The sequence below is a fragment of the Giraffa tippelskirchi genome, chromosome 10, assembly GCF_054371585.1.
Source record: "Giraffa tippelskirchi isolate mGirTip1 chromosome 10, T2T-mGirTip1v1.2.pri, whole genome shotgun sequence".
Taxonomy (NCBI): domain Eukaryota; kingdom Metazoa; phylum Chordata; class Mammalia; order Artiodactyla; family Giraffidae; genus Giraffa; species Giraffa tippelskirchi.
Window position 1 is genome coordinate 161537385 of NC_137284.1, and position 22247 is coordinate 161559631.

The 22247-nt window shown below is 46.5% G+C and overlaps 1 protein-coding gene across 6 annotated transcripts in view; it reads right to left on the bottom strand.

The window, feature by feature from the left end:
* Positions 1–19099, bottom strand: part of ESYT2 (extended synaptotagmin 2) — an 83644-nt gene extending 64545 nt beyond the window's left edge. For all 6 annotated transcript variants that reach the window (XM_081535571.1, XM_081535570.1, XM_081535568.1 and 3 more), the window contains exon 1: positions 18711–19099. In XM_081535571.1, the coding sequence (XP_081391697.1) occupies positions 18711–19022 (312 nt within the window). In that variant the 5' untranslated portion in view covers positions 19023–19099. The remainder of the gene's footprint in view (positions 1–18710) is intronic.
* Positions 19100–22247: the final 3148 nt, after the last annotated feature.

The following is a 22247-nucleotide window of genomic DNA, read 5'->3' on the forward strand; positions in this document are numbered from 1 at the left end:
TCCCTCATAGCTCAGTTGGTAAAGAATCTGCCTGCAATTCAGAAGACGCCAGCTCGACTCCTGGGATGCGAAGATCCACTGGAGAAGGGAAAGGCTACACACTTCAGTATTTTTGGGCTCTATGATCCAAAGAATGTTGGCAATTTGATCTCTGGTTCCTTTGCCTTTTCTAAATCCAGCGTGTACATTTGGAAGTTCTTGGTTCACGCACTGCTGGAGTCTAGCTTTAAGGATTTTGAGCATAACTTGACTAGCATGTGGAATGAGCACAACTGTATGGTAGGGTATATCTTCTTTGGAACTGCCCTTCTTTGAGATTAGAATGAAAACTGACCTTTTCCAGTCCTGTGGCAACTGGCAAGTTTTCCAAATGTGCTGACATACTGAGTACAGCACTTTAACAGCATCATCTTTTAGGATTTGAAATAGCTCAGCTAAAATTCCATCACCTCCACTAGCCTTGTTTGTAGTAATGCTTCCTAAGGTCCACTTGACTTCAGACTCAAGGATGTCTGGCTCTAGGTGAGTGACCACATCACTGTGGCTATCCAAGTCATTCAGTTCAGTTTAGTCGCTCAGTCGTGTCCGACTCTTTGCAACCCCATGAATCGCAGCATGCAAGGCCTCCCTGTCCATCGTCATCTCCCCAAGTCTACCCAAATCCATGTTCATCGAGTCAGTGATGCCATCCAGTCATCTCATCCTCTGTTGTCCCCTTCTCCTCCTGTCCCCAATCCTTCCCAGCATTAGGGTCTTTTCCAATGAGTCAACTCTTCGCATGAGGTGGCCAAAGTATTGGAGTTTCAGCTTCAACATCAGTCCTTCCAATGAACACCCAGGACTGATCTCCTTTAGGATGGACTGGTTGGATCTCCTTGCAGTCCAAGGGACTCTCAAGAGTCTTCTCCAACACCACAGTTCAAAAGCATCAATTCTTCGGTGCTCAGCTTTCTTCACCATCCAACTCTCACATCCATACATGACCACTGGAAAAACCATAGCCTTGACTAGACGGACTTTTGTTGGCAGAGTAATGTCTCTGCTTTTCAATATGCTATCTAGGTAGGCCATAACCTTCCTTCCAAGGAGTAAACGTCTTTTAATTTCATGGCTGCAATCACCATCAGCAGTGATTTTGGAGCCCCCCAAAATCAAGTCTGACACTGTTTCCACTGTTTCCCCATCCATTTCCCATGAAGTGATGGAACCAGATGCCATGATCTTAGTTTTCTGAATGTTGAGCTTTAAGCCAACTTTTTCACTCTCCTCTTTCACTTTCATCAAGAGGCTCTTTAGTTCTTCGCTTTCTGCCATAAGGGTGGTGTCATCTGCATATCTGAGGTTATTGATATTTCTCCTGGCAATCTTGATTCCAGCTTGTGTTTCTTCCAGCCCAGCATTTCCCATGATGTACTCTGCATATAAGTTAAATAAGCAGGGTGACAATATACAGCCTTGACGGACTCCTTTTCCTATTGGGAACCAGTCTGTTGTTCCATGTCCAGTTCTAACTGTTGCTTCCTACTGCATACAGGTTTCTCAAGAGACAGGTCAGATGGTCTGGTATTCCCATCTCTTTCAGAATTTTCCACAGTTTATTGTGATCCACACAGTCAAAGGCTTTGGCATAGTCAATAAAGCAGAAATAGATGTTTTTCTGGAACTCTCTTGCTTTTTCGATGATCCAGTGTATGTTGGCAATTTGATCTCTGGTTCCTCTGCCTTTTCAAAAACCAGCTTGAACGTCTGAAGTTCACGGTTCACGTATTGCTGAAACCTGGCTTGCAGAATTTTGAGCATTACTTTACTAGCATGTGAGATGAGTGCAATTGTGCGGTAGTTTGAGCATTCTTTGGCATTGTCTTTCTTTGGGATGGAAGGAAAACTGACCTTTTCCAGTCCTGTGGTCACTGCTGCGTTTTCCAGATTTGTTGGCATATTGAGTGCAGGACTTTCAAAGCATCCTCTCTCAGGATTTGAAATAGCGGAACTGGAATTCCATCACCTCCACTAGCTTTGTTCGTAGTGATGTTTTCTAAGGCCCACTTGACTTCACATTCCAGGATGTCTGGCACTAGGTGAGTGATCACACCATCATGATTACCTGGGTCATGAAGATCTTTTTTGTACAGTTCTTCTGTGTATTCTTGCCACCTCTTCTTAATATCTTCTGCTTCTGTTAGGTCCATACCATATCTGTCCTTTATTGAGCCCATCTTTGCATGAAACGTTCCCTTGGTATCTCTAATTTTCTTGAAGAGATCTCTAGTCTTTCCCATTCTGTTGTTTTCCTCTAATTCTTTGCATTGATCGCTGAGGAAGGCTTTCTTATCTCTCCTTGCTATTCTTTGGAACTCTGCATTCATATGGAAATATCGTTCCTTTACTCCTTTGCTTTTCGCTTCTCTTCTTTTCACAGCTATTTGTAAGGCCTCCTCATAGAGCCATTTTGCTTTTTTGCATTTCTTTTCCATGGGGATGGTCTTGATCCCTGTCTCCTGTACAATGTCACGAATCTCCGTCCATAGTTCATCAGGCACTCTATCAGATCTAGTCCCTTAAATCTATTTGTCACTTTCACTGTATAATCATAACGGATTTGATTTAGGTCATACCTGAATGGTCTAGTGGTTTTCCCTACTTTCTTCAATGTAAGTCTGAATTTGGCAATAAGGAGTTCATGATCTGAGCCACAGTCCGCTCCCGGTCTTGTTTTTGCTGACTGTATAGAGCTTCTCCATCTTTGCCTGCAAGGGTAGCTCCTCTCGGCCGCCGCCCCCAGCCTCCAGCCCGGGGTAGCTACTCTCGGCTGCCGCCCCAGGCCTCGGCCCTGGGGTAGCTCCTCTTGGCCGTGCTTCTGCGCGGTCCGTTGCAGCCGCCGCGCTTCGCAGCCCCAAGTCCAAGGTAAGAGAAATTCAAGTAAGACGGTAGGTGTTGCGAGTGGGCATCAGAGGGCAGACACAGTGAAACTATAATCACAGAAAACCAGCCAATCTGATCACAGGGACCACAGCCTTGTCTATCTCAATGAAACTAAGCCATGCCGTGTGGGGCCACCCAAGACGGATGGGTCATGGTGGAGAGGTCTGACAGAATGTGGTCCACTGGAGAAGGGCATAGCAAACCACTTCAGTATTCTTGCCTTGAGAACCCCAAGAACAGTATGAAAAGGCAAAAGGATAGGACACTGAAAGATGAACTCCCCAGGTCAGTAGGTGCCCAATATGCTACTGGAGATCAGTGGAGAAATAACTCCAGAAAGAATGATGGGATGGAGCCAAAGCAAAAACAATACCCAGCTGTGGATGTGACTGGTGATAGAAGCAAAGTCCGATGCTGTAAAGAGCAATATTGCATAGGAACCTGGAATGTTAGGTCCATGAATCAAGGCAAATTGGAAGTGGTCAAACAGGAGATGGCAAGAGTGAATGTCGACATTCTAAGAATCAGTGAACTAAAATGGACTGGAATGGGTGAATTTAACTCAGATGACCATTATACCTACTACTGTGGACAAGAATCCCTTAGAAGAAATGGAGTAGCCATCATGGTCAACAAGAGTCCGAAATGCAGTACTTGGATGCAATCTCAAAAACGACAGAATGATCTCTGTTCGTTTCCAAGGCAAACCATTCAATATCACAGTAATCCAAGTCTATGCCATGACCAGTAACGCTGAAGAAGCTGAACTTGAACGGTTCTATGAAGACCTACAAGACCTATTAGAACTAACACCCAAAAAAGATGTCCTTCTCATTATAGGGGACTGGAATGAAGAAGTAGGAAGTCAGGAAACACCTGGCGTAACAGGCAAATTTGGCCTTGGAGTTCAGAATGAAGCAGGACAAAGTCTAATATAGTTTTGCCAAGAGAACGCACTGGTCATAGCAAACACCCTCTTCCAACAACAGAAGAGAAGACTCTACACATGGACATCACCAGATGTTCAACACCGAAATCAGATCCAGGTCATTAAGACCTCTTTTTTTATAGTTCTGTGTATTTTTGCCACCTCTTTTTAACCTCTTCTGTTTCTATTAGGTCCTTACAGATCATGCGCAACCTTGTATGAAATGTTCCCTTGATATTTCCAATATTCTTTAAGAGATCTCTGGTCTTTCCCATCCTATTTCTTTGCATTGCTTACTTAAAAAGGATTTATCTCTACTTGCTATCCTTTGGAAGTCTGCATTCAGTTAGGTATATCTTTCCCTTTCTCCCTTGCTTTTTGCTTCTCTTCCTTCCTCAGCTATTTGTAAAGCTTCCTCAGACAACCACTTTGCCTTCTTGTATTTCTTTTTCTTCGGGACTATTGCAGAGAAGCAGCCAATTCTGACTCCATGTTGGAACTGTTTCTTTGACTTGTCTTTGGTAGCTTCTGTTACTATAATCATACAGAATGACCTGCCTCAGAGAATCTTGCCCCTCTGCCTGACTATTAAACTGAAGCACCTCTGTTCAGAACCCTGTCCACCAGCAGATGGCACAAAAGAAGAAATTAACACATTCTCTTCCTGAGGCATGCCATTCTAGCAGATGTTTGGAAGATTAATGGCCTTTTTATTTTGCTTTCTTACCTCCTCCCATCTCTGATATATAACAGAACCTGGCATCCAGACCCGATAAGATGGTTCTTTTGAGGCGCCAGCCTGTCATCTTCTTGGTCAGCAGGCTCCCTGAATAAAGCCTCTTCCTTGCCTCAACCCCTTGTCTCTTAGATTCATTGGCCTGTCGTGCAGTGAGCAGAGTGAGCTTGGACTCAGTAACAGGATGGTTTTGGTCACTGACTCCTATACAATGTTATGAACCTCTGTCCATGGTTCTTCAGGCACTCTGTCTACCAGACCTAATTCCTTGAATCTACTTGTCACCTCCACTGTCACCACCCACTCCAAGGGATTTGATTTAGGTCTAGTGGTTTTCCCTACTGTCTTCAATCTTAGCCTGAATTTTGCAATAAGGAGCTCATGATCTGAGCCACAGTCAATTCCAGGTCTTGCTTTTGCTGAGTGTATAGAGCTTCTACATATTCGGCTGCAAAGGATATAGTCTGATTTCGGTATTGACCATCTGGTGATGTCCATGTGTAGAGTTGTATCTTGTGTTGTTGGAAAATGGTGTTTGCTATGACCAATGTGTTCTCTTGACAAAACTTTGTTAGCCTTTTCCCTGCTTCATTTTGTACTCCAAGGCAAAACTTAACCTGTTACTCCAGGTATCTCTTGACTTCCTACTTTGCATTCCAACCCCCTATGATGAAAAGGACATCTTTCTTTGTTGTTAGTTCTAGAAGGTCTTAGAATTGAGCAACTTCAGCTTCTTTGGTATCAGTGGTTAGGGCACAGACTTGAATTACTATGATGTTGAATGGGCTGCCTTGGAAATGAACCATGATCATCCTGTTGTTTCTGAGACTGCACCCAAGTACTGCATTTTGGACTCTTTTGTTGACTATGAAGGCTACTCCATTTCTTCTAAGGGATTCCTGCCCACATTAGTAAATGACTAGATGCTGCTGCCGCTAAGTCGCTTCAGTCGTGTCCAACTCTGCGTGACCCCATAGAGGGCAGCCCACCAGGCTCCGCTGTCCCTGGGATTCTCCAGGCAAGAACACAGGAGTGGGCTGCCGTTTCCTTCTCCAGTGCAGTAAAGTGAAGAGTGGAAGTGAAGCCACCCCGTCGTCTCCGACCCCTAAACGACTGGATGAGGTGGTGTCCAATCCTCAGTGTCTTCCTCACCACCACCAAGGGAGGGCAGAGAGCTCAGACTTCCCAGTCCAGTCTGTCGCAGACCCGAAGGAAGTGCCAGTGTGGTCTGTCCCTCATCCTTAAGACGGGGTGCCAGGTGCGCTGGGGGCCTTAGCTGACTTCCTCTACGCAGCGTGCTTGGAAGAGAACCTGCACACGGTGAGCACTGATGGATGAACTGTGCCCCTCTTTTTTTGGCCACGCTGTGTGGCTTGTGCTATCTTAGTTCCCCGGCCAGGGACTGAGCCCAGGCCATGGCAGTGAAAGCACGGACTCCTAACGACTGGACAGCCAGGCAATCCCCTTTCCTCACTGTCCACCTCCTGATTTTCTCCGGGGCGCAAAGGCCTGTCCTGGGCCCTCTGGTCTTTTTACACTGTCTACACGCACTTCCTCCATTTCTCCACTTCAAGCATGATCTCAGGTACCCATCGCCTGTGAACTGAGGTATCCGGCTATGCTCCCAGGTCTCCCTTACCAGCCACTGGCTGCTGTGGGACAACTCCTCGCAGAACTCCTTTAGGGTTCTTAAACTCAACGTTTATAAGACAAGATTAACCATCTCCCAGCCTCATCCCTAGGCCCCCAAACTCCTGCTCCTACTGAATGGGTATTGGCAAATGCCATCACCTGTCCTCCCCCAGGAGCCCAGCTGGAGCCTCTCTCCCTCTGCCAGCCCCGCCCTTTACCCCTCCCTCCAGTGAGCCGTCAGGTCCAGGCGCTCCTGCCTTCCTCAGGCTTGGATCCGGTCCCCACTCTGTCCTCTCAGTCTCCCTGGACATCACAGCCAGATTTATCTTGCTACATGTCCATTTTTCAAACTGGGACATGCCATTCCTTTAAATGTTTCGGTGTTTTCCTGGTGTTGTTCAGATCTGGCCCAAACACCAGCAGCGGGAGGCCCTGCTCCGCTCCTCAGCTCCCAGTGCAAACACTGGGGCCCAACTGGGCCGTGCTGCATCCAGGGGCTCAGCTCCTCTCACCCACCTACCCCCACAAGCCACACGTGGGGGAATGAACGGCAGCGAAGGGGAACAGTCACCGCACTGAACCCGAGACACGACATGAATCTGAGTCGAGAGGTCCAGTGGAGGGAAAGGCCTTTCAGAGCAGATGAGACAAAGCTGAGCCATCACCATTGTGCTCAGCTACCCTCCTCCTGAGTATCCAAGACGCAGGGGTGCTGGTGGGCCCGCAAGAGATGTCCACGTTTCACTCCTTAGAACTCGTGTTTCCTTACGAGACAAAAAAAAAAAAGGACATAGCAGATGTGATAAACTAAGGCGCTTGAGTTGAGGCGCTGTCCCGCATCCCGTGTGGGCCGTGATGCAATCACACACGTCCTCTCAGGTGGGAGCAGAGGTGGAATGGACACAGACAGGAAACAGAAAGCATGTGATGACTGATCGGATCAGCTGCCGGCAGTGAAGGTGAAGAGCCACACACCCAGGAATGCAGCTCCAGAAGCTGGGAAGGGCCTGCAGAGGGAGCATGGCCCTGCTGATCCCCTGCTTTCAGCCCTCGGGAACTGATTCCAGACTTTTGGCCTCCAGAACTGTAAATGATAAATCTGTGGTGTTTTAAGCCACCAGTTTGCAGAGCTTTCCTACAGTGGCCCCAGTGCAGGCAGCATGCCAAGGGGGCTGCTCCCTTCCCCTCCTGCCCATCCACGCCAAAACACAGCCCCCAGGTAAGTCCTGCTAAGACCACCCCTCACACACACAGCAGTGTTCATGCTTTCATTTCCCCAGTGTAAAACCACAATCAGATTCAAGCTATTAAGTAAAATCAACACTTTCTAACAGCTCTGAATACATTTCAAAATCTATGTATATGAAAAAACATAATTAAAAATTATTTTCATTTTTGTTACAGATTATATTTGGCTTTTTGGTTTTAAAAATCTGGTACTCACATTAATTTAGCATTAATAGATCTTATGTGCTCACTTGCTATGCATTCAAATGTTTATAGCACAAATGAAATAAATTAATGATCTCAGTAGGCAGCTCACCTCAAATATGTATATTGGCAACACAGGCATTACACGACAATTCATAATTGAGTGTAGAGAGTCCTCATAAAACAAGCAATTAGCAGTTCAATGTTTCAACCACCCACTAGGTTTTCTAAGCAAACTCTTTGCAAAACTGTTAGATGCTACAGCAGACATAAAAAGTCCCTGTCTTCAAACTCCTGATCCTACACACATTACAAGACTAAGCACACTTAACTGAAGGATTTAACAAATACGAAATGGTTCTGTGAGAAAACAGGAAGGAAGAGCATCGCCCAGATGAATAACTTTCATCTGATGCTGGTATCTCATATTATGAGTGGCAGACTCAAAACCCAGTATCTCACACGCACTCCAGGATAGAATTTACGGCACAAAGCAAGCTGGAGGATGTTGTCTTTCCACATCACTGGATTTATCTTCTGCAGACCCACCATACTCTAAGAAACCCAAAACATAACCCACCAGGTGGAAACAGAAGGAAACAACTCTACATCTAATATAAGCTGACCCAGAAATTTTGTTGTTGTTGTTCAGCTCAGTCATGTCCGACTCTTTGCAACCCCATGGACTGCAACACGCCAGGCTTCCCTGTCTTTCATCATCTCCTGGAGCTTGCCCAAACTCATTCATTGACTCAGTGATGCCATCCAACCATCTCATCCTCTGTCATCCCCTTCTCCTTCTGCCTTCAATCTTTCCCAGCTGCAGGGTCTTTTCCAATGAGTCGGGCATCAGGTCATCGAAGTACTGGAGCTTCAGCATCAGTCCTTCCAATGAACACCCAGGACTGATCTCCTTTAGGATGGACTAGTTGGATCACCTTGCAGTTCAAGGGACTCTCAAGAGTCTTCTCCAACACCACAGTTCAAAAGCATCAATTCTTCAGCGCTCAGCCTTCTTTATGGTCAAACTCTCACCTCCACACATGACTACTGGAAAAACCATAGCTTTGACTAGATGGACCTTTGTCAGCAAAGGTCTCAAAGACATCTCTTTGCTTTTTAATACACCGCCTAAGTTTGTCATGGCTTTTCTTCCAAGCAGCAAGCGTCTTTTAATTTCATGGGTGCATAGTGAAATGCATGGCTGCACTGTCCATAGTGATTTTGGAACATAAGAAAATAAAGTCTGTCACTGTTTTCATTTTTCCCCCATCTATTTGCCACGAACTGCCAGGACCAGATGTCATGAACTTAGTTTTTTGAATGTTGAGTTCTAAGCCAGTTTTATCACTCTCCTCTTTCATCTTCACTAAGGGGCTCTTTAGTTCCTCTTCACTTTCTGCCATTAGGGTGGTGTCTTCTGCGTCTCTGAGGTTATTGATATGCAGTTTCAAACCCCCACTTTAGTCCCCAACCAACACTTATTCACAAAAGGAAGGAAATGAGTACATGAACTTAAAAATTTTACATGACAGTCTCCTAATGGAACTAGCTATGGCTATCTACTATGTCAGGGCAGCTGCTGCAAGCAGAGGGAGAGTAACCACAACCTCAGGCGGGAGGAGATGGGAACAGCAGAGGACAAGATGGCTGGAGGCATCACCGACTCAATGGAATGAGTCTGAGCAAACTCCAGGAGATGGTGAAGGACAGGGCAGCCTGGCATTCTGCAGCATTCATGGGGTCGCAAAGAGTTGGACACGACTGAGGGACTGAACAGCAGCAGGACAGAATTTGTCTTAAGGAAGAGGCAGCGAGGATGAGGGGTAATAACACAGGCTCCTTGGATATTATTACTTTAGGATGTTCAGAGAAAAAAGAAAGAAAATACAAGGAATGTTTTGAAGTGCGACTCATAACAAAGCATTATGGTAGATCAACTCTTAGCAACAACACAAACACCCACAGTGAAAGACACAGACAGAAGCTGTCATTTTCTGCTCCAGCTGAAGTGGGGGAGGAGCAGCAAGGTGAGAGAAGAGCCTCAGGCGGCAGGAAGCTGGCGGCTGACAGTTCAAAGGAGGCATCAGCACCGGATCCCCAACCCCGAGGGACCTCCAGCCGCGGCTGCCAGCCCTGGGCCTTCCTTATTCCAGCCTCATGACCGCAACACACAGCCGGGGCTCCTGTCAGTGCCCACCTAATGATGAGGAAACCAAGGTTCTGAAAGGTGTGCTGACGTGTCAGAGCTGGGAGTGGGTGGGTCTCAGACAGGAACCCACATGGGTCAGACCCAGAGCCTGCTTCTCGAGTGTGTGCCCGAGCAGCAACGCCGTCACGTGTGACACAGGTCCCTGAGGGTGACCCACAGCACTCAGTGCCCAAGGGCTGCCAGGTAACACTGACGACGCCCGTCACACAGCCAGTTATTTTCCGACAAGATCAAGGACAATGCAGTGAGCCCTCTCAGCCATTCCCAAACAACCATCCCTGCACGCAGCTACAAAAAGCAATGACTTGGCTTAGCCAACTCTCACTTGCCAACACAGCACGGAGGAAGAAACGCCCTTCGAAGAGCGACTGCGTGGGAGCACTCCCTTCTTCTAAAGGTTATTTACGTAAGAGGAGATCTGGACAAATCTACTGTGCTTATTTTAACATCACACCATTCAAAAACAAACACTGCCCTCTAAAGCTGGACTTCTGCTTATAAAATTACTATTCTACTCTTAGGAGCTCAAAGTTACTTCATATATCCTAGACAGATTAGATGAATGGCTCACGCAAACCACCTTTTGTAACTTGAAAAGCTAGAAAATTAAATATCTCAGACTCTAGTTTTACCTTTTCTTAACCTTCATTAACTGACAATCTCATTTTTGGAATCTGTACATGATATATAATTTAAATAAAGCATGGCACTCCCATAAACAAGACACTATTGCAAAAACCAGTCATGTTTCTGAAGAATAGTGACATAATGTTCACAGCATAATGCTTAATGGAGGCAAATACAACGCACACATACATCCATTATCTCCAATCATCTCAGTACTAAGAATTCAGAAAATCACCATTAATAACGGCTATCACTCGTTAGCAGGACGGCAGGTAACTGTTTTCCGTTTCTTCTTCTCCAAAGCTTGAAATGTTCTTCAATGAGTATGTGTTCTCACACCGGAAAAACATGTTTTTAAAACTTGTCTAGCCATAATATCAGAGAAGGCAATGGCACCCCACTCCAGTACTCTTGCCTGGAAAATCCCATGGCTGGAGGAGCCTGGCAGGCTTCAGTCCATGGGGTCACTAAGAGTCAGACACGACTGAGTGACTTCACTTTCACTTTTCACTTTCCTGCACTGGAGAAGGAAATGGCAGCCCACTCCATGTTCTTGCCTGGAGAATCCCAGGGACGGGGGAGCCTGGTGGGCTGCTGTCTATGGGGTCACACAGAGTTGGACACGACTGAAGCGACTCAGCAGCAGCAGCAGCAGCCATGATATAAGGGCTTCCCTGATGGCTCAGTGGTAAAGAATCTGCTTGCCAATGCAAGAGACACAGGTTTGATCCCTGGGTCAGGAAGATCCCCTGGAGGAGGAAAGGTCAGCTCACTTCAGTATTCTTGCCTGGGAAATCCCATGGACAGAGGAGCCTGGCAGGCTACAGTCAGTCCATGGGGTTGCCAAGAGTCAGACATGACTGAGCCACTGAGCACACAGCCATAATATAAGAAATACATGACTGCATATTCATGAAAAGTAGAAAGATAAAGTTCACTAAGTGACTGAACAAAGAGAAGAACTTCAAGCTCAACTTCAATGACATTTCTGCAAATAATAAAAAAGAAAGCATAATAAACACTTTCCTATTAGTATTTCCACATCTGCCACTCGTGTGATTATCACCAGCTCGCAAGTATAGTCACCAGGTGCAACAACGACGTTCTTTAAAACACGAAGTCACTGCTGCTGACGGTGCAGCCACTCTGATGCTTTCCCCTGCACATCCTGCTGTAATCCTTTAACAGGCACAGATATTGAACTATAGGTCTCAGAGGCGTCCACTGTGAGTAATCACAAGACTGCCTTTCCCAAAATAGGCAAAGACAGGACAATATAGAATTGAAGTTATATGCACAGCTAGCTACCTCTACAAACCCTAGAAAAAAGGGTTTAATCCTTATCAATAAAATCTTTTACAATACACTGATTTAAAGAGATGAGCTATTACTTAAACAAATGCACAAAATGCTCTAAAAGGCAGAATCTTTTAAAAAAATGAACATATTATTTCACCAACTGAAAGACCTAATAAAGGTTTGCCTTTCTTTTTCCATATGAATAATGTTTTAATATACTTTTTTTATTTAAGAAAAATGAATATTATTTTTATTTTTTAAGAAAGAATAAACTACCAGTGCATACTATAACTAAAATTAGGATTATTCCTAGATTTGTGTTATTACTAGCTATAAATTTCTGAGTTTAAGGCCTTGTCTTACTTATCACCTAGCACAGTACATGGAACACAGCAAAGGTTTAATAAATACAGGCTCAGTGAACAGATGAATCAATAAAAGCTCACTTTTTATTCCTGCACTTAAGCTAGGCTTATTACTTAAAATATCATCTACTCTAGGAAAAATTCACCAAAATTGATGGTTTCCTCTAAAAAAATTTATAAGACTTTTTTTTAAAAAAACAGTTAAGCAGGGAAAAAAAATGAAGCAAAGCCACTGACAGGGAGAAAGACCATGAGGAAACTTCTGAATTAAACATGTTAAATGGAAAAATGATTCCATGCAAGACAACTACAGACACTATTTATACAAGAACTATGCCCCACCCAGTTCCAAAAGAACACAAGGTGACTCAGTGTTTACAGCACAATAAGATCCTTAGAAGTAAAACAGAACAGTGTTTAAGGTAAGGTGGACAGGCACCTCCACCCCCCTCAGGGGCTGAGCAGTCCAGCAGCAGTGCGGCGCTAAGTATTCTGCAGCCAGGGCAGGAGATCTCCGGCACTGCACAGGGTTCCCGTGTTCTGGCCTCACAGGCCTGGCTCTGAATACATCGCCCAGTCTCCCTGAGACACGGGAGTGCTACCCTGACAGGTGGCCCAGGCCCTAGCTTGAGCACCGCCGCTCCTCACCCCTGGGCCCAGCGGACAATTCCCACCTTACTTACAACTCCCCCCCAGCCCCCACCAAGGAAGAGCCCAGGTATCCACTGTGCTGTCCTACTGGGCTCTGACACTTGACACGTCCACCCTGAGACACGCCCGATTTTGGTGTTCCCACTTATTCTTCAGTGTCCGTTAGGGTGTCTATACACACACCCCCCATCTGTAACCACTTTCTGACCCACCAGGGCACTCTTCAGCCATCACACCTCACCTCGTAGCTACCTGGAAGTCAGTACACACAGGAAGGGAAGGTGACCTCTAACACAACTGTAGATAGTGGGTGCTTAGATCTTTAAATGAAGAAGGAAAATTCATCTGACACAGTGTTGTCATGGAAACCAAAAAAGGTAATAAATTAACAAAACATAATGAAATGCACGAGTCTACAAATAGTACATTCATTCTAAAATCATGCTAAGAGGAATTCCCTGTGGTCCAGAGGTTAAGACTCCACACTTCCAGGACTTCCCTGGTGGCTCAGTAGTAAAGAATCCACCTGCCCAAGCAGGACACAGGGGTTAGATCCCTGGTCCAGGAAGATCCCACATGCTGTGGAGCAACTGAGCCCCTGTACCCCAACTATTGAGTCTGTGCTCTAGAGCCTGTGAACCGCAACTACTGAGCCCTCACGCCGCCAACTACTAACGCCCAAGTGCCCTAGAACACACGCTCAGCAAGAGAAGCCACCACGCTCAGAAGGCAGGGCACCGCAACTAGAAAGCAGCCCTCGCTCGCTGTGACAGGACAGAGGCCGTGCAATAGTGAAGACCCAATACAGCCGAACAATAAATAAATAAAAAAATCTCACTTCCATTGCAGGGAGCACAGGTTCTAGCCCTGGTAGAGGAACTAAGATAGTGCATGCCACTCGGTGGTGGCCCAAATAAACAAATAAATTAATTAGAAATTTTTAAAAAGTAGGCCTTAAAAAAATAAAATCACGCTATGATAGAATAAATGTTAGTCGCTCAGACATGTATGACTCTTTGTAAGCCCATGGGCTGTACCCCGCCAGGCTCCTCCATCCATGGGATTTCCCAGGCAAGAATACTGGAGTGGGTTGCCATTTCCTTCTCCAGGGGATCTTCCCAACCCAGGGATCGAACCCGGGTCTCCTGCACTCCAGACAAATTCTTTACAGTCTGAGCCACCAGGGAAGCCCTATGATAGAATATATCTTATAAAAAACAAACCAAGTTATCAGCTAAATTTCTCAAACACACACTGTAATTACGTATCATTACCTTGAATTAAAGTTAAGAGTTTACAATAACTCACACACAACCCCCTACACACACACACATTTAGGCTATTTATATCTTTGAAGCAAAATCTCTATTTGTTCATTTAGCCAATGGAGCATCAATGCTTAAAGTAACATCTGTTGTTGTTTAGTCACTAAGTTGTGTCAGACTCTCTGTCCCTGGGCAAGAATACTAGAGTGGGTTGCCATTTCCTTCTCCAGGGGATCTTTAAGAACCAGGGATCAAACCCACATCCCTGTATTGGCAGGCAGATTCTTTACCACTGAGCCATAGGGAAGTTGAAAGTAACATTAGATTTAAGGTAAAAATATTTATGGAGTTACTTTTTTCATTCACCAGCCCTCCTCCTTCATTAAATATTCTTTAAAATATAAATTACTTCAAATTTACATTGAAACAATAGTTTTTAAAAGTTATAACAGCTTTATCTGGATTCCATAAGCAAGGTGGTTTGTGTGGCTTACCCTGTACTATAACTAATGACCCGTTTCACTTATTTTTAAAAGAAATTTAATGTCTATAATATTTTTCAATAGCACTATTGACAAGTATTTCACATACCATAAAATTCACTCATTTAACATCTACAATTCAGTTGTTTTTCATCTATTTTCAACATCTGTGATATCATTCAAGGTTAAATGTCACAACCAATGTAGAAATCATGAAAACTCACAAAGAATATAGTGAGAGGTTCATCAGGCTAAGGAGGACACTAAGTCACTAGTCAGTTGTTCATAATTGATTCTTCACAGGACCAAGATCTATATTTTACACACATATTTAATATAGTTTAACACAACATATATTAACTAAATGCAATTTAATATAAATATATTACATACATTTTCAATTCCTGTATCTGTTTAAATTATTTACAGTTTAGTCCTAGCTCTACATTCTCCTATCTTGAAATATAAAGTGAGGCTAATATTCACCTGAAGCAGAAAAACCAGAGCACCCAACCTGATGTAGGCATATATCCTGAATTTAAATCCATTTTTCAGCTTGAACTAAAAAACAGATATTTACTGCTCTATGTCCGGCAACTGTGGGGCCTTCTGCTCTAACTGTGTGAGGCACTTAGCGTAACAGCGAGATGAGGGTGACACAGCAGGAGCGGGCGCATAAAAGAAACCCCGGAGTATCCATATCTCTTTCACAGCTTTGAGGAGGTTCGAACATTTTCTCCAAGCACTTAATTGGTCTAGGATCTAAAGTTGCAACTGCAGTTTAAAATAGCTAAACTCTGGATCCTGATGTACTTATAAGTCTTCACAAAATTTTTTAATAGTATAAGTCAATGATTAACACTGAGAATAAAAGTATTTGCCCTTCCTTTACATAAGACCAAAGTGTATCCTTTTCTTTTGCTCATTTGGTTTTCAGTCTACACATATTAAATTTTGGCTAGACTTAAATTCTCCTGAACTTCCCAGAAGAACCACAGGAAGAAAGCTCTCCCTAAAGAAAAGCTAGTGCATAACAGTAAAAACCGCAGAACACATAAGTTGACTATGATTTAAATCTCAATCACCAAGGTGCATGGGAATAGAAGACCAATTGTCATTTATGGCAGGTTTGGGTTTCTACTTATTTGCAGCCATAGGATCAGCATTAATTGGCAGCAGTGAAAACAGGAAAAGGGCAGACTTCACACCAAGTTCTAATTTTTCAAATAAACAAAAATCATAGTGGAAAATCATCTTTATGCATCTCTATTAAAACTCTTCAAGAATTTTCTTCACCCATAGTCTAATTTTACAGGGCTCAATTAACAAGGGATGACCACAGGTACAACAAAAAGGCCAGTCCTCAATCTGTCAACTCAAGCTTACCAGGCGATTTCCCTGTTGATGGGAAAAGAGTGAAGAAATGAATAGTACTGTGGTTCACATTAAAGCTGTAAGATCAAAGTCTTACAGAATTGTCACATGTTAAATGAGAGCCATTTTTCATATCCTCCTAATAGCCTTGATTTGAAATAGTATATTTTTCTCAAAGTATTTCTATTTATCATCTCATTTTACAGCCAGCATAAGTTTTTACTTTACTAAATAAAAAGAAAAATTGTGAGTGAACATATTCAAAAGTGAAGTTAGGAAGTGAGCACAACATTAGTTCATGTTTTCCTCTGCTTCTACCCTGCTGTGAATCACAGCTGTCAGTGACACACTATGAAATCTGCACAAACACATCTTGTTCAAAGCAAAATACCAACCCAAAGAACCTAAGTTTGTACAGTAAAAATCAAAGAACTACTAATACAGAAATCTTAACTCTTCTTATATATGAATGATTTCTATTGCTGATCTGTTTCCTAGGTATAACAGAACAGCAGGTCCACTTCTAGGCAGTGTAACTCACTGGCTTTATTAGGAAAATAACACATGGGTATTACAATAAAAAAGGTATTAAAACATCTTCCTCAAACCTCAGACTCCTAGGCTTTTGTTGGATATGATCACAATCAAGTTTTGCGTGAATTCTCATAGCAGTTTTCTAAGCAATACAGGCATGTTTAAGTGTATATATGTGTAATGTGAGTACAAATACAAATTTGATGAACAGGTGAAAAACTGTGAAAAGTAGAAATTCCATACTGTATGAGATGAACATCAAGGTTCATCAGTTTAAGTCACACAGAGGAAAATCCAAGAAAGGAATCTTTGGCTAATCACCCTCTTCTTCTGGTAAAAAAAAAAAAAAAATTGTCATGTTCTTCAATATAGTAACAAACATACCTGTTAATTTATTATGTTAAAATAGCAAGCATTTCACAGCTTTTACAAGGAAATTTGATGTTAGCCAACTGCTCCATAACCAAGTATCTATGAATGTCAACACCCCCAATTCCTGCGAATCTCAACCCTGATTATGTCTGCAGTTTGGGTAATGTCACTACTCACTGTTTTTAGTTACTTTCTGTAATCATTTAATTTGGTGTGACATAAGACACAAGATGCCACTTGAAAGTCCTTCTGCCTTTCCAAAAAGTGCACCTCTGTTCTTGGCTTTTCACACCTGGGTTTCTAAGTTCCTGTTTTCTACGCTTCACTCCTCTTTTCTGCTTCTGGCGAAAAGCTACACCACACTACTTATTCTGATTCTTCTAAATACTACAGTGCACACATCCACCATGTATTGATAGAATTTTAAATTTCCAAAGTCCCTGACTGTGAGATTCTTACTACAATTGCTATTTGTCATCACAGGTAATAGCCATTGGGTTAGGTTGCTCCTGACCCTGGGCACTTCAGTCTTCCAACCTGTCTGCCTGTGTCATGTACTCCATGCCTTGCTTCACAAATGTCTTATGACTGGAAACAAGGATCACACTCCAAGTCCTTTTCTCCGCTAAGAGAAAACGACCCTTTTGAAAGTCACTGGCTGGCCATTTCCCCATGAAGTTTTACATACAGCCTAACATGAGCATCATTTATCTTAAAATAAGCACTATTTCCTGTTGCCTGAAACTATGACACCAACTTATGGTTAAGAAAGCAGGAGGGAGCCAACTCCATTAGTTTCCACACTGCATAAATAAATTATGAGAATTCCCTGGTGTAAAAATAATCAGTACCAGGACTCCTTCTAATAGTACCAACTCTTGCAAAACTTCCTGCTCCCACCCACCTAAAATTCACCTCGGATTCAAGTCTACCCTACATAAAAGTTACTCCGCTTATAACGTTACTTCCAAAGAAGTGCAACAAACCTCCAATTATCGTAACATCAGAGGACCTTTTGGGGACACCCCCCCCGGTCATCCCCCCCCCCCCGCTCAACTGTGTCAGAAACAACCAAGAAATGGCTGAGGCGTCTCAGGGGAGGAGGAAACCGCCCTTCCGCGCTCACTGCTGGCCGCCTTCTCCGCAGCGGAGAAGGGAGCGGCGTCCAGGCCCGCGGAGCGCACCAGGCGCCCCGAGCTCACATTCCAGCGGCGGGAGTCGCGGCACCGCGCGGGGAGGCCTGGCGACGTGGCCGCGGGAGGAGCGCGCGGGGCGCGCCTCACCTGTGCGAACCCGCCCGCGCGGCCGGGGGAAGGCGCCCACCTGCGGGGGGCCCGGCGACAGCGGCGGGGACCCCCGCTTTGCACGGCTCGGACAGACGCCGGCGCCCGCGGCTCAGAACGCCCCACCTGGGTGGGGTCTGGGAGTGAGGGGACCCCAGACCAGGGAGGGGCGGAGGCGAGCCCGGACTTCCGACCGGGCGGGCGGCCGGGCTCAGGGTCGGGGTCGCGGCGAGCAGGGACCCCGACTCGGGCGGGGTCCGGTCGGGTTGGGTGAGGACAGGCAGGAACCTCTGATGGGGCTGACGGGCGGGGTCAGGGCCGGGGTGGTGGCGGGCGGGGACCCCGACTCGGGCGGGGTAGTGGCGAGTCCGCACTCCCGACGGGCTTTCCCGGCCGGGCGGGCAGGCGGAGTCAGGGCCGGGACCGTGGCGTGCGGGCATCCCTGGTCTGACCCGGGCCAGAGTCGAGGTAAGCGAGCACCTCCCAGACAGAGTGGGAAGGCGGGGTCATAGGGGCGGGGACCCCTGACCCTGAAGGGTGGAGGCGGGCGGGCTGGTCAGGGCCGCAGGCGGGCCGGGGTCCGCGGCGCCCACTCACCCAGGCCGGCAGGTCGCAGGCGCGCACCCCTAGGCGCACGGAGCGCTCCTCGTCCTCCAGTAGCGCCAGCGCGCGGCACAGGCGAGTGGCCTTAAGGCCGCGGCTCCTGCGGCACCACACCAGTAGCCCGAGCGCCAGCAGCACCCAGCTGAAGCTCAGGCCCAGGTAGCCCAGCGCGTACACCGGCAGCAGCAGCGCGAAGCTGCGCGCCAGCTGTGCCAGCAGCCCTGCCACGTCCACGCTCAGCGCCGCGCCGGGGGGCTCTGTCCCGGAGGCGCCCGCCTCGGGGCCCGGAGCCCTGGAGCCGCTCATGGCCCCGCCGCGTAGCGATCCCCCCAGCTCCCGGCCGCAGCGCCTCAGTCCGCGCTGCAGCGCCCCTCTGAGGGGACGGCGCAACAGCCCGGCCCGCCCGCGCTTCCGCTCGCGGCGCCGTGTGACGTCAGCACGCAGGACGGGGCGGTGGCGGTGTCGGCGAGGAGCCGAAGTGTTCCACTGCGGCAGCCGGGCGTGGCCCAGGGCCTGGGTGCGGCCCAACGCGGGGTGGGCCCGGCCCGCGTGGGACGTCATCCCACAGGCCCGCCGACGCCGCGGTGGCGGGGGTGGGCGGGGCTGGCTGGTGTGTGGCTTCATCGCACGGGCGGGCGGGGCGCCTCTGACACGGGGTGGCTGGGCCCGGCGTGGAGGACGCCTCACAGGTTTGAGAGAGCGCCGCTGAGGCGGAGTGGGCGGTGCTTTGTGACGTCGTCGCGGACGGGCGGGGCGCCTCTGACGCGGGGTGGCCGGGCCCGGCGTGGGTGTCGCCTCACAGGCTTGAGAGAGCGCCCCTGAGGCGGAGTGGGCGGTGCTTTGTGACGTCATCGAAGACGGGCCTGGAGGCGAGGCGGGCGGGTTTTGCGTGAAGGTTGCGGTGCGGCTTCCGTGTTCGCCGAGGGGGCTCCGCTCGCGCAGTCGCCTGGGCCGCGCTTCGTGCGGGATACTGCGGAAGGAGAAGCCCACGCTCCTGAGTTTGCGGGTACTGACCGCCCACAGCCGACGGACGATTTCTTCGAGGCGCGGGAGCTCGGATAGGCCGCTGTGTGCGCGAGGGCGGGACTTGTCCTCGTCCGCGGGACCGCGGGGACCCGGCGCTCGCCCTCAACATGATGTCTGACGGGCGCCTGCGGTTCCTGAATCCCTTCTCTAGAAGGCCAAACCGCTCTTGATCGCTGTGTTTCCCCTTAAACTCAATCAGGGTAATTATATTTGCACTCAAGTCTCCTTAAAGCCAAACAGTTGCAGAGGACAGCCTAAGTAAGTTTTTAAAGCACATCCAGTGGATTCGAAGGATATTTTAATTCAATTACTGGCAGCCTTGAATGATTACCTTTAGGAGGGACAGGGCCTATTGGAGAGAAATAGATCATGCTTACATGTTTTGAAGTTCTTGGTGGGTGTGTTCATGTTATATGGCCCTTCCCTACCATATTGTAGCGATTCTGGAGTATTGAAAACTATGCAGTAATTGGGAGAGGGAGGGAGGCAGAAGCCCATTTTCAGAACAAAACAGTGGTGCTACATAGACCACTTTGCTGTGCACACAGGTAAGTAAAAGCCTGTAAAATGAAGAGGACCACCAGCTGAAGACACCTGCAGTCACAGCCCTGTAAAACGAAACCAGTGAAAGCTTTGCTGCTCCCGTGAGCTTTTTAGGGGGATGGGACAGGAAGCACGTGCAGATATGGTAACTTTGACAAAGTCTCAGCAATGATTCAACCAGGCTTTAAATCGCAGTTGAGCTATTTCAGACCTTAAAAGATGATGCTGTGAAAGTGCTGCACTCAATTTGCCAGCAAATTTGGAAAACTCAGCAGTGACCATAGGACTGGAAAAGGTCAGTTTTCATTTTACTTCCAAAGAAAGGCAATGCCAAAGAATGCTCAAACTACCGCACAATTGCATTCATCTCACACACTAGCAAAGTAATGCTCAAAATTCTCCAAGCCAGCTTTCAATAGTGTGTGAACTTCCAGATGTTCAAGCTGGTTTTAGAAAAGGTAGAGGAACCAGAGATCAAATTGCCAACATCCACTGGATCATAGAAAAAGCAATAGAGTTCCAGAAAAACATCTACTTCTGCTTTATTGAGTATGCCAAAGCCTTTGACTGTGTGGATCACAACAAACTGTGGAAAATTCTTAAAGACATGGGAATACCAGACCACCTTACCTGCCTCCTGAGAAATCTGCAGGTCAAGAAGCACCAGTTAGAACCAGACATGGAACGACTGGTTCCAAATCAGGAAAGGAGTGCGTCAAGGCTGTATATTGTCACCCTGCTTATTTAACTTATATGCAGAGTACATCATGAGAAATGCCAGGCTGGATGAAGCACAAGCTGGAATCAAGGTTGCCGAGAGAAATAACAATAACCTCAGATATGCAGATGACACCACCCTTATGGCAGAAAGTGAAGAAGAACTAAAGAGCCTCTTGATGAAAGTGAAAGAGGCCTCAACATTCAGAAAACTAAGATGTCATCTGCTCCCATCGCTTCAGGACTAATAGATGGGGAAACAATGGAAACAGTGACAGACTATTTTGGGGGGCTCCGAAATCACTGCAGGTGGTGACTGCAGCCACGAAATTAAAAGATGCTTGCTCCTTGGAAGAAAAGCTCTGACCAACCTAGACAGCATATTAAAAAGCAGAGACATTGCTTTGCCAACTAAGGTCCATCTAGTCAAAGCTATGGTTTTCTCAGTAGTCATGCTTGGATGTGAGAGTTGGACTGTAAAGAAAGGTGAGTGCTGAAGAATTGATGCTTATGAACTGTGGTGTTGGAGAAGACTCTTTGAGAGTTCCTTGGACTTCAAGGAGATCCAACCAGTCCACATCCTAAAGGAATATGCATTGGAAGGACTGATGCTGAAGCTGAAACTCCAATACTTTGGCCACCTGATGTGAAGAACTGACTCATTTGAAAAGACCCTGATGATGGGAAAGATTGACGGTGGGAGGAGAAGGGGCTGACAGAGGATGAGATGGTTGGATGGCATCACAGACTCAATGGACATGAGTTTGAGTAAACTCTGGGAGTTGGTGATGGACAGGGAAGCCTGGTGTGCTGCAGTCCATGGGGTCGCAAAGAGTCAGACACTGAGTGAGCTGTACTGAACTGAGGCTTAAGTTGGTAGGGGCAGGAACCATATTTATTTTGTTGATCATCGTATCTTCAGGCTAGCGCAGTACCTGGCACAGCAAGTCCTGAGTGAATGAAGGATACTCCCTCCCCTCATCTGTGAGTCTGTATGAGTAGGTATACATAAGTGTGTGTGTGTGTGTGTGTGTGTGTGTGTGTGTGTGTGTGTGTGTGTGTGTGTGTGTGGCTATGGAGATATATGTAAATATATAATCTCATAACATTGCTCTAGGGTCTTGAACACACAACATTAAGCAAGGGCACTAAACCACAAGAAAGGGAAGGAGTGGTTTTTTCTTTCTCTTCCCCAAATTACATCATGTGAGTTGTAGATATGTAAAAGGGTGAGTCTCATCCCTT